The sequence below is a fragment of the Lithobates pipiens genome, unplaced genomic scaffold (genome assembly GCF_037356315.1).
Source record: "Lithobates pipiens isolate NorthernLeopardFrog02 unplaced genomic scaffold, aLitPip1_a1.2 Scaffold_17, whole genome shotgun sequence".
NCBI lineage: Eukaryota > Metazoa > Chordata > Amphibia > Anura > Ranidae > Lithobates > Lithobates pipiens.
This window is the reverse complement of record NW_027507755.1, coordinates 14,139,541-14,152,340: the sequence shown is the minus strand read 5'-3', so window position 1 is coordinate 14,152,340 and position 12,800 is coordinate 14,139,541. Positions and strand designations below refer to the sequence as shown.

Genomic DNA, 12,800 nt, shown 5'->3' with positions numbered 1-12,800 from the left:
GAGGGGCTGTTTGACAGAAAATTTTCCACCTGTCTCTTTTGGCAAAAGTTTTTGAAAAAATTTACATTTGTTGAGCCAGGTGCTGCTCACAGGGCCACCCATGGAACAAATCTTGACCGGTTCAGCAAGAATTGCCTAAAATTCTATTTATCTATAGAAATGTTAAAGCTGGCAGGGACAGCACTGTTGCAAAACTAGGGGCACAATTAGGTGGGTTCAAGTTCTAAAATGGAAGCGCCAAAACTATGCTAATTCAGTGATAGAGTTTACACAAACACTTTTGCCCCATACACACTATCAGATTTTCTGCTGATTTTTTCCTTCAGGTTTACTAAAACCATGTAGTGCAAGGGTCTGCCTGATTGCATACAAATTGAAACTCCTAAGGTTTGACCCCATATTATATGGTTTTGGTAAATCTGAAGGAAAAACTGATAGTGTGTATGGAGCTTTTCACTTAATAGACAAATTAACAGCATTTCTTTAACCCTTTCACCTCCTGACTCTTTAAATAAAAGCCAGGTGGAGCAGGGGGGCATCTGGATTTCACCCTACCCGTGTCTATCAATTGGGCTCAAAATGCTTATCAACTCTCTGCATACATAGACTCTGGAGCAGCCGGGAATTTCATTGAGAAATCTCTGGCCTTCGAGCTGGGCATTTCCTTTATACCCCTCTCTGTGACCACAGTAGATGGCTCCCTATTGACAATTGGCCCCATCTGGTTTCAAACCCCTCCTATTGCGTTACACGTTGGGGTTTTGCATGGTGAGGAAACTTCTTTTGTAATTCTGCCTAAATCCTGCAGTTCTCTCATTCTGGGCCTCCCATGGTTGCAGAGACATTCACTGCATCTAGATTGGAACTCTGGACAAGTATTGGATTGGGGATTGGCACCTCTTTCCATCCCTCTGGCTGAAACCTCAACTCCCATATTGCCTTCCCAATATCAGTCTTTCCATGTTTTTTTTGCAAACTGTCAGCGGATCGCCTTCCTCCTCACAGAGACTATGACTGCTCCATTGATCTGTTACCAGAAACCTCTCCTGCCCAAACCGGAGTCTACCCTCTATCTATCCCAGAAACACAAGCCCTGTCTGAATACATTCAGTAAAACCTGCAAAGGGGTTTCATCAGGGAGTACAACTCACCTGCCAGAGCCAGGTTTTTCTGTGTAGGAAAAAAAGATGGTTCACTCCGTCCATGCATCGACTACAGGGGTCTTAATGCCATCACCGCAAAGAACCGATACTCTTCGCTTTTAACACCAGGGACGGCCATTATGAATATCTTGTGATGCCCTTTGGCCTATGTAATGCCCCAGCTGTCTTCCAAAACTTGGTTGAGATCTTCCATGACCTTTTGTATGTCTGTGTTATTGTATCTCATCTTCTCTCCAGGCTTGCACACCCATCGTCTCCATGTGAAAGCTGTGCTGCACGACTGCGGGACAATTGTCTCTATGCTAAGTTGGAGAAGTGCCTATTTGAACAAACACAAGTTCCATTCTTGGGCTACATTTTGGGGGTTCTCTTGTTAAAGGGACTTCCAGATTCCGATAAGCCCCCTGCCCGAATGCCCCCACAACCACCAAGGAAGGGTTGTGGGGATGAGGCCCTTGTCCCCATCTACATGAGGACAAGGTGCTTTGGGGGCTACCCCAAAGCACCCTCCCCATGTTGAGGGCATGTGGCCTAGTATGGTTCAGGAGGGGGGCGCTCTCTCGTCCTCCCCTCTTTTCCTGCAGCCTGCCAGGTTGCGTGCTTGGACAAGGGTCTGGTTATGGATTTTGGATCCTACGCCATTTCTTTTTAATTTTGGCACAGGGTTCTTTTTTAAATCCATACCAGATCTGAAGGGCCTGGTATGGATTTTAGGGGAACTACCACGCAATTTCGTTTTTAAATTTTAGTTTGGGGTTCTATTTAATATTCATACCAGACTTGGTAATGGACTGGGGGGGGGGTCCCATGCTCTTTTTTTCAATGATTATTTTCTATATTATACCCAACAATTCATTACAGCCACGATCAGTTTTAAATTACAATTTTTTGTTTATCATTTTCATTGTTTCACTTTAAGCATTAAAAAAATCACTGCTCCCGAAAAACGGCAGCTTAAAAAAAAAAATGCATTGATACATGTCCCCTGGGGCAGGAGTCAGGACCTGGGTCCCCAAACACTTTTTATGACAATAATTTGCATATAAGCATTTAATATGAGCACTTTTGATTATTCATGTTCGTGTCCCATAGACGTTAATGGTGTTCTGCCAAATATTTTGCCTGTTCGGTATATTCTGGTCTGAACCGAACCGGGGGGTGTTCGGCCCATCCCTACTCCCTCAGCAGGTGCTAAGGTCATCTGGATAGTGGTGGATCACTTCTCCAAAAATGTGTCACTTGATTCCTCTCCCAGGTCTACCTGCAGCTACCAGTCTTGCCATGACTTTCATCAAGGAGATCTTTTGTCTCCATGGGATGCCTTCACACATTGTCTCCAACAGGGTTGATCAATTTACAGCTCAGTTTTGGAGAGCCTTGGCCAGCTCCTTCGGGATTAAATTTTATTTTTCATCTGCCTTTCATCCCCAGACCAATGGACAAACAGAACGTGTCAATCAAAACGTAGAATGGTATCACCGTTTCTTTATCTCAGCCCACCAAGATGACTGGATGGACCTTTTGCCTTGGGCAGAGTTTGCTTTAAGCCACCACTCCAATGCCAGTACTGGAAAATCTCCCTTCTTCACTGTTTACGGGCAGCATCCATCCATTTCCTTTCCTGTTACAATCTCTTCTCTGATACCAGAAGCAACTGAAACCCAAGGACCCTCAACTCAATTTGGGAAGAAGTTTCTAAGGATCTTCATCTGGCTGCTTCCAGACATAAAATGGCAACAGATCGTCATCGTCGTCCTGTTCCTACCTGGTGATAGAGTTTGGCTCTTTACCAAGCACATGATGACCCTGGGTGCCCTTGATTAAATTAGCCACTTGCTTTCTTGGTCCCTTTCCAATTCTCTGTCAGATCAATCCAGTGGCTTTTAAGCTCCACTTGCCTTTTCATCTCAGGATCCCCATTGCCTTCCATGTCACCCTGCTCAGGCCACTGATCCACAATCGCTTCTCTTGCCCTTCTTCTCACCCCTTTCCTTTGCAGATACCACGGATCAGTATAAGAGTAAAGAAATATTGGACTCCAAATACTCCTGGGGGAAGTTATTCTATCGGATTGATTGGAAGGGCTATAGCCTGAAGGAGAGGTCTTGGATTCCTGCTGCGGGTGTCTCAGCTCCACGCTGATCTGTGTCTCACTGGTAGCATATATTTTTTACCTTTTTTTTCTGCTGTAGGCCTGATGGCTGCTGTGGTTCCACCAGCTTGTGCTCTGCTCTTGAGGTACTGACTTAGCAGCTATGAGTTTTGCCAGCTTCACCTGATGGTTAATAAACCTCCCTATTTCCAGCCTCCCATGTGTCTCCCTATTTAAATTCCACTCAGACCAGTTTCTGGTTGCTTAAGCAACACTTGTTCCTGAGCCCCTTCCATGCAATCATTCCTTACCTGACTTTGAGGACTGATCTCTTGTGTACCGACTCAGCTAGTTCTCCATATTACATTTGTCCGCACTCCACCCTGACCATTATCCAGCTCTCCTTTTGCTCCATCCATCTGGGCCTGCACTGTCTCTTCAGGTACTCTACTCACAAGCAGAGTGAAAGTCCAAATTCCCGTGAGTGGGTCCCTGGCAGAATACCGTCTGGCCCTTAGATTTCACGCCCTGGGGATCCTGTGTCACCTGCTCACCTGTGGGCTAACACCTGTAGCATTGTGACAATTAGACACTGCGTTGAGGATTCCACTGTTGTTCTGGAGTGCAAGAGAAAGACTGTCCTGTAAAAGCTTTGCCCAAATTAAGTCTCTGTATATAGATGGGAGAACCAGGTAAACCACCCATGGACTGTGAGGTTGGTTGCTTTCTTGGGCCTTGTGGCCACTTACAATCTGACAGGCACCAGATGTTGCATAATAACAATGAATAACCCAGCTGCCAGAAGGAGGTAACCCAGACCTAATTTGTTCATGTTTAACAGTAAAACCCCTGGCACAGGACCTTGTTTATCAACCACCGCTATGGGGTGCTACAATCTGATTTTAGGCTGATGGGGCGCTACAATCTGACCTTGGCCTGTGCCTTTCAATGACTACAAAAGACAATGTTGTCTTTCTCCTAATGTGATGCAGTGCAGCAATCCTCTCTCAGATCTGGCACTTTCATGTGTGAAGGATAATATTTCAATCCTTATAAATGCCTTTTCCACATGTCTAGTATTTTAAACGCACGTAGTGACCCAACAAACAGATTGGCTGCCTCACTGCCCTGTTCCACATTTGAACTCCTTATGAGATAAGGTGATATAAATGATATAATACCTGTATTTTCCTACTAGACTAGCAGAATGAAAAGAAATATTTATTGGAGTGAGGAACAGCAGACAAAGGACAATGAAGACGAGGTCTTTGAAAGATGAAATATTGGGCTCAGTAATTTGTGACGGATCCTCAGAGAGAAACGGTGTGAGATGATTCCGCCTGACAGAAAGGCCGAGTCCTTGAGAAAAATAAACTTTATTACATCTGTTGAAACTGAAAGAACAGAGTACAGAAGCCAAGTCAAATAAGAAATAGAAAATGGGTTTATTCAGTAAATATTGTAATGTGGAAAGAAATTTTTATATGTCGTTTCAGAGATTTATAAAAGTGCCACTTGGCAGACAGCTAGTCTAAAATCCAATACTGTTTCAGTCTTGTTTTTGTCATTGAGATTTCAGGTGACAGTTTCTGTGTAATTTTAACACAGTCAAAATTATGCTGATCTACAATAAAAAGTGATGTTTTATCAGAAAATGTAAGACCAGGCGAGGACTGAATGCTGCTGGGTGGAAATTGCCCAAAATTTGAGAAGGGCTGTTTTTTTTTTCTTTTCAAACTCCCTTTCCTGGCCAGTTGTTTGTAACCCATCTAAAGAGACCCCGCTGGCAGACTATTCATTTTAACTATTAGATTATACAGTATGTGCATGTAATTCATTTTAAGCATGTTATTTACTTGCAAAAACCTCACCTTTGTGGATATCCAAAAAGCCTGAGACTGCTGCTGGGTGCCGCTGTCCTGCCGGATAGTGTCCCCCGTCGGATAGTGTCCACTGTGTACTGCGCCGTGAGTCCAGGTTCTAGCCCCACCATCCAAGTGGATATAGAGTTGGAATAAAAAGTGCCGAGCGAAGCGAGGCCGTGCCCGAAGCGTGCCGAGCGAGGCGAGCCCGCGAGGGGCCCTCTAATATTTGCAGTCCAGTCCACCAGTCCATCCAGTTCAACCTGAGTGAGTGTGGGTGCGTGTCTACAATTGTCCCTTTCCCTATACATTGTGTCTCATTAAGATGCTCACCTATTATTATTATTTATTTAAGGTACAAATATAGCGCTATCAATTTATGCAGCGCTCCACACATACATTGCACCTTATACATTGATCCCTACCCTCAAGGAGCCAACAATCCAAGGTCCCCAACTGACATTCATATAATAGGGCCAATTTATTTTTTATTTTTTATAGCCTACCTTTAAAAGTGGACAGTGTCAGTCAGTAGAGCAGTGAACAGTGTCAGTAGGGTAGTGGACAGTGTAAGTAGCAAGGCGCTTCCTATGGTCCATGTGCGGCTTTTCTCCCAAGCCAGGCTGTGTACATCTATAGACACACAGTGTGGCTTGGTCCCACCCCCCAACCCCTGCTCCCTCCTCACAGGATTTGATTGAAAACAGCAGGAGTCAGTGGCTCCTGCTGCTGCCTCTGTGTCTGTGTGAAGAGGGAGAGAGCAGCACTGGCTGCAGATAGACACAGTGCTGTATTGAGATAGGACTCGAGTAAGTATATAGGGTGGTGAGGGGGACGATACAGCCACTGAGACATTTTTTTACTTTAATGCAGGGAATACATTAAGGTAAAAAGCATCTTGCCTTTAAAAAACACTTTAATTCATGCTAAGAAATAATAATACACTTCCTGATATATGTACCTGTAGCCTCATAGCTGTACAGTATATCTGCAGTGTAAGATCATCTAAGGCACTGGTGTCTGTCAATGCTAGTCCCAAGAGATTTGGGTTAAGTTTTGGTGATGTCACTACGCAGTTGTATCTGAGGACCTGCAGAGCATAACTTTCCATACTTCATTCATTCTGTGGATCTGTGCTTCTTCTATGTTACCTGCTGCTTCCTAAATATTCTCCGACCAGTCATCAGATCACTAGTCATCAAAGCAGATTTCATATGAGGAAACAAAGCCCTAACTCTACCATGATGACAGCCTCCACAAAGGAATTAACAATTCAGGCTAGTTTGGAAAAGATCCGCTGCAGAGAGAACCCAAGCAATACTACTGACTAATCTGTTATGCTCTGCCTGCCTTTTTTGGGTACAGCTTCCCTGGTTCAGGTCCTATTGACCCTTAAGGCTAGTACACATGAGCCAAATACTGGCTGGAATCAGCCGGTTCAACAGAGACCGGCCAACATTTGACCAGTGTGTACAGCAGCCTGTCTGAAAGAAGCCGGCCTAACATTTTACTTCTGCCCAGTGGGCATGCTGGGAAACTAACAGCCAACTGGCATCTGATCAGTGTTCGCAGCCAATGGTTGCGAGCGCTAACCGTTGTGATCTGGCGGAGGGGGCTAGTCTCCCTGTCAAAACACAATAGATCAGCGGAGAGATCGCTATACTAACATTGCAACAGGCTCAGGCTGTTAGAGTTAACTCCATATTAATGCAGATGGCTTTGGAGTAAGATGTCCAACAAGCTCACATAGGTCAGATGTCCACAAATACTTGGCCATATAGTGTATCTCACCACCAACATACCTAAATGATATAAGGTGGTGTCAGATGAGCAATCCTGATGCTGATGACATATCATAAATCAGAGGATTGCTATAGAGCCACTTATCTGTTATCTCTTGTTCCTCTCTGGAAATTCGGCAATGTTAAGCCGACCATAGATGGTTAGAATCTCACCAGTTCAGAAGGGATCGGTTGAGATTCAAACCTCATTCATCCAATCCATCAATAGAATTGGGTAAAACCAGCATGCCAGATTTTTACATCCAATTATTGCCAGTGGCTATAGCTGATAGCAATAATCACTGTGTCCCCCTGGCAGGGACGTCTTTCCCGCCGGCATAACACAATAGCTCTATGGCCTGCCTTATAGTCTAGGAAGGGTAGAGATTTCCATTTTTTCCATCCTTTTGCTGATCCTGTGTTGCCATCAGCAGAATCTCCTGTGTGACATTAGTCTTAATGTGCACCTGTGTCCAGATTATGGGCAATATATTCTAAACAAGCAGTAACAGAATTTTAAAACAAGCCCCCACTGATCACTATATCACTGCATGTAGTGTGCAGTAATTCAGTCTCAAAGGTCACAGCAAACACTGCAAAGCCAGGTTTCTAGTGGTAATTAACTTTCTTGATGTAGGAGGCTCGAAGTGAAGCCCCTGACATTGCGAAAGGACCGCATATAAATATTTGTTGAGCATAATGCTACAGAAAGCTGTCAGAGAATGCACGCATGCAACAGGAGATGGTCAAAGACAGTAGACATGAGTTGATGGAGACTAGTGACCATGCTTCAGGAGACTGTTAGAGATTGGACACACATCATATAAGATCGCTTGTGATCACAGCTATTAGAATTATTTTACAAATGACAGATTCCTCTTTTGTTCTCCCTACAGCACCTTTGACAATAATTTGTGCAACATTTGACATTTCTCTTAGCAAGCTCCACTATAGAATATCAGAGAAAAAAAGCTTAAAAAGATAAAAGAGATGGACAGCACAGATAAGGTAGGACAGTGTTAAAGAAATAAACCTAGCCACTAGACTACTAGAAGCCAATGTAATTGTTTCCTTCACTAGCCTAAGTAAGTAAGGAAAGCAAAGACCACTGTCTGCAGGTGCACCAATGGCCTCATGCGTCTCCTAGGGTGCATGTTGTGCACCAGGTGCTTAGACACACTTGCTGTGTTTACAAAAGAGGACAGGTATGCTGCCAAAATCCTGAAGAAATAGAAATTAATAGGGAAATAGCTGAGATTTTAGTGCCTCTGTTGTACATTTTTAAGCTGAATTTCTCCACAATGTCTATAACAACCTGTCTGGGCACAGGCTGCATATGATGGGCACAGAGGCTGTATATGATGGGCACAGAAGCTGTATGACGGGCATAGAAGCTGCATATGATGGGCACAGTGGCCGTATTGTAATAGATAAGAACTACAATCTAGTTCAAGGTTATCTGCTGCTGTTTCTAATTAAAAAGTGTGTACATGCATGCATTCTAGAAGCAAAACTCTCTGACACAGCATTCAGATCGGTTACTTCTTACACTTCTACTTTATTCCTGGGCGGTGTTAATGTTTTATACACAAAGATACGTCATTGCTATGTCAGTCTAATGCCCCGTACACACGACCAGACTTTTCAACATCAAAAGTCTGACGGAATGATTCCGACAGACTATTCGAACGTGTGTGGGCTGCAGCGGACTTTTGATTTGCAAAAGTCTGACAGACTTTAGAAATGGAACATGTTTCAAATTTTTCTGACAGAACTCTGCCGGACCCAGTTCCTACTGAGAAATCCGCTTGTGTGTGTGCTAGTCTGACAGACTAAAACCGACGCTAGGGCAGCTATTGGCTACTGGCTATGAACTTCCTTATTCTAGTCCAGTCATACGTCATCACGTTCGAATCCGTCGGACTTTGGTGTGATTGTGTGTGGCCAAGTCCATTCATTCGAAAAGTCCGTCAGAACTCTGTCAGAACTCCGTCAGAACTCCGTTGAAAGTCTGTCAGACTTATTCCCTCGAAAAGTCTGGTCGTGTGTACGCGGCATTATAGGTACATTTCATTGGTTGAAATACAAGAGAAATGGAGAGATTTGATGCTTGAAATTTGTTTGAAGCTGGTTCTGTCGTCACGTCCCCCTTCTTCTAATGTGTGGGAGACAGGGGGTACCCGCCATCTTTAGTTCCAAACAGAACCGGGAACCTGTATACTATATAATAAGTAAGGACTTGCATAGAAACATGTATACACATAAGCAAATAGGCATTTTCTGATTATCAGTATGTACATTACATTCCTTCACAGTATGATTGGCACAGAGGCTGTATCATTGGCACAGAGGCTGTATGATGGGCACAGGCTGCATATGATGGGCACAGGCTGCATATGATGGGCACAGTGGCTGCATATGATGGGCACAGTGGCTACATTTGATGGGTACAATGGCTGCATTTGATGGGGCACAATGGCTGCATTTGATGGGGCACAATGGCTGCATTTGATGGGGCACAATGGCTGCATTTGATGGGGCAGAATGGCTGCATTTGATAGGGCACAGTGAGACTGCAATTGACGGGGGGGGGGGTTTTTTCAGAATTTTTCAGTTTGTTTGCGCCCCCCAAAAAAAATTTGAGCACCAGCTGCTACTGCCCCCCAGCACATATCTAACTCTCCCCACCCCCCTGCTAGCACTAGCCCTCTCCCCAGGACATATCTGACCCCTGCATTCCATGCAGAACACTCACAATTCAGCCACATGCACTGTTTGCTGCGGCGAGCTATGCGCCACATTACTACTCACTTTCAGGCCACCAAAAGTGTCCCAGGTCTTTTACAATCTTATAGCGTATACCCCCCCAAATAAATGCTGCAGTTAAAGTGTTCAGGTTTGGCTTGAAGAAAAGGTGGCAACCCTAGTCTATACACAGGTTTACTTTAAGAAGCCAGCATGTGACGGCACCCACAAATCGCTGGAATCATATTTAGGAAGAGGTGGCCTTTAATAACCATTGTACATCAAATTAACCTAATATAAAAATGGTCTCCTGAAGGTGTAATAATCTCTCATCCTCTCTTGCAGTACATCCAGAAGTTCCGCACAGCTGTTCTTGTAGTTCAAGTTATTCGCAACCTCATAAAAATTTATAGGTAAGAATTTCATCATCCCTGGAGCTTTACTGGCTGTATTAATTATTAATTCTAGCAATAAAATTATTGTTGTAAATGACAGAGATTATACAGATCATATTTTATGGAAAGAATAAATATGAGCCAGTAATGTATTGGGCATCTAGGAAGATGAGAATAATGTTCTAGGCTCTCAAACATAAAACACATATAGCATTTTATTTATAGATGCTTAGTGTGTAGTTTAAGTAAGAATATAAGCAATAACCCAGTCCTGTTTAAAGTGGTTGTAAAGCCACTCTGTAGCTGCAGCTTACCCCCCCCCCCCTCCTTTTTATTACCTAAGCCCAATCCAGTGATGTGCACGAGTGCAGTGGCTCCAGCCACTGTCTCTCTCCTGATTGGGCAGATTGATAGCAGCAGGAGCCATAGGCTCCCACTGCTTGTCAATCAAATCCAATGACACAGGAAGGGGGGGGCTTACCAATGCATGCAGCAGCAGGACTTGGGAGCATGCCCACATGGGTGCCCTCAGTTAAGATGGCTTTCCTTGGGGGTACCCAATGAAGAGGATGGGCCTGGAGAGCAGGTGAGGAACCCCAGAAGAGGAGAATCGTGGCTGCTCTGTGCAAAACTATTATAGGCATGTTTGTTATTTTTATAAAACAGCTTAACTGTAAAATCACGGGACACAGCGCACCATAGTAATTACTATGTGGGTTATAGGCCACCTTCAGGTGATTGTCAGGTCACCTTGAGGCGAGGTGACAGGTGCACACCATAGGGATCCGGAGTGCACCGCAAGGTTGTGGACCCTACGGGTGACTGCTGCAGACGGGGGACAGATCCCACTGGGGATAGAGCGTGAGATTCCCTGGGGCGCGGAGTCTAAGAGCCAGCAGGTGTTCACCAGAGCCTCCAGTGGTGAGGATGGACTTGGCTGCAACTGGCTCCAGGTCACGACCCCCAGGGTCCCCCAGCTCACACCCACAGTAGGCAACAGGAGGATAGGGATGAGGGACAAAGCCAAGGTCGGGGTCACAAGCAGACAAGAATAGTCGGGTACACGCCAAAAGGTCAGGATCACAGGCAAACAAGGATAGTCAAGACAAGCCAAAGTCGGTAACGGAAACCAGTAGCAGAGCACACGGCAGGAAAGCGGAAGCTAACACACAAAGAATACACAATGGTTGATCAGCACTGAGGCCTGCAGTGCACAGGTTAATATAGGGCTCCCTGATAGGGCCTGGGGTGGAGCCATGCTTAGAGGAGAGGTTATAAAAACCACCATGTGGAAGTGGCTGGCTTCTTAGTCTAAAGACATGAGGGAAGGTAAGCAAACACAGGAAGATCACTGCATAACCATGACAGTACCCTCCCTCTTACGAGGCCTCCCCCTTCCCTGCCTGGGTCCAGGCTTAAAGGGAAACTCCAGATGGAACCTCCTTAACAGACAGATGCAGTGATCCAAGACCTCTCCTCAGGACCCAACCCTTTCCAAAGTACGAGGTACTGAAGAATGCCTTTACGGAGCCGGGAATCCAAAACTTGACTAACCTTGTATTTTAGATTATCCTCAGAGACCGAAACAGAGGTAGGGAGAGGACGAGGGGACTTGAGGACTAAAGGCTTTTTAGGAATGGGTAAGGGCATGAGAAGATCAGGAGTCTGAGCAGGGTCCCCCAGACCCTTAAAGATGAGTTGGGCATCCATAACCGGACCACCAGACTGGGCAGAGGTCAGTGGATCCCTGAGGTCAGGTTGGATAGAAAGTGACATGTCACAAGAGTCAAGCTGCGTAGCTGAAACAGAAACAGAATGCAGAGTACCCTGAGAAAAAGATTGAAAACCCCTCCTGGCCGAATGAGGTATTCTATTCAAAGGATGGATTGAGCCTCTTAAATGGGTTTGAACGGACATAGTAGCAGTAGGGTGAGGCTGGGTCACAGAAGGTCCTGAACAAGAAGCAGGAAGCTCATTGGGCATGGGCTGGACTGGCATAAGTGGTGCAGAGGCCGACTGAATAGTATTGTCAGATGTAGCGACCATCTCAATCGCATCACAAGGCATAGCGACTCTGGAACTTGCAGACAAGTTAGCCTGGCTGTGCGTCCAAGGGAGATTAGGGACAGGCAAAGGTAAATGGTTATGCGAACTGGAGTGAATGATCGACTCAGGTTCATAGGTGGGCTCCTCATCCAGAGTACCACATAACCCAGAGAGTGCACCAGTCCGACTATTGCAGGACGTATCGCAGGGATCGCTATATACAGCAGGAAAAGCAGAAGATACTGGGATGGTGGAAACAGAAAGTCTCTCCTTTGGGGTACCCTTGAGTAAGCAGGAAGAGGAACAGGAGGAACCCCAAGCCAGGATCTGTCCAGCAGACCAGTCAACGTGTGGAGAATGGAGCCGTAACCAAGGAAGACCTAATATGATAGGAGATGAAGCCTTAGGTAAGACAAGGAAGGATATCCAGTCCTGGTGGAGTTTCCCTACTGACATCTTAACAGGAATAGTCTGGAAGCGGATAGGGCCCCCTGGGAGAACCATGCCATCAATCGCCAAGACCACCAATGGTGTTGTAAGGGGCAAAAGGGTAAGTCTCATGGAGAATGCAGTTTCCCAATCCGAGAAATTAGCAGCGGCTCCGGAATCCAGATGTGCTGAGACCGAACGAGAGGAAGCACCAACATGAAGCAACACAGAAAGGAGAAGACGAGAAGGTGAAGGTGACATTTCAGGGTCTAATACTCCACCTTCCA

General features: G+C 45.3%; 1 protein-coding gene across 2 annotated transcripts in view; it reads left to right on the top strand.

Moving 5' to 3' along the window:
• Positions 1 to 12,800, top strand: part of LOC143986591 (cyclic nucleotide-binding domain-containing protein 2-like) — a 564,608-nt gene that overhangs the window by 126,498 nt on the left and 425,310 nt on the right. For both annotated transcript variants that reach the window (XM_077485000.1, XM_077484999.1), the window contains exon 3: positions 9,989 to 10,056. In XM_077485000.1, coding sequence (XP_077341126.1) covers positions 9,989 to 10,056 — 68 coding nt within the window. The remainder of the gene's footprint in view (positions 1 to 9,988; positions 10,057 to 12,800) is intronic.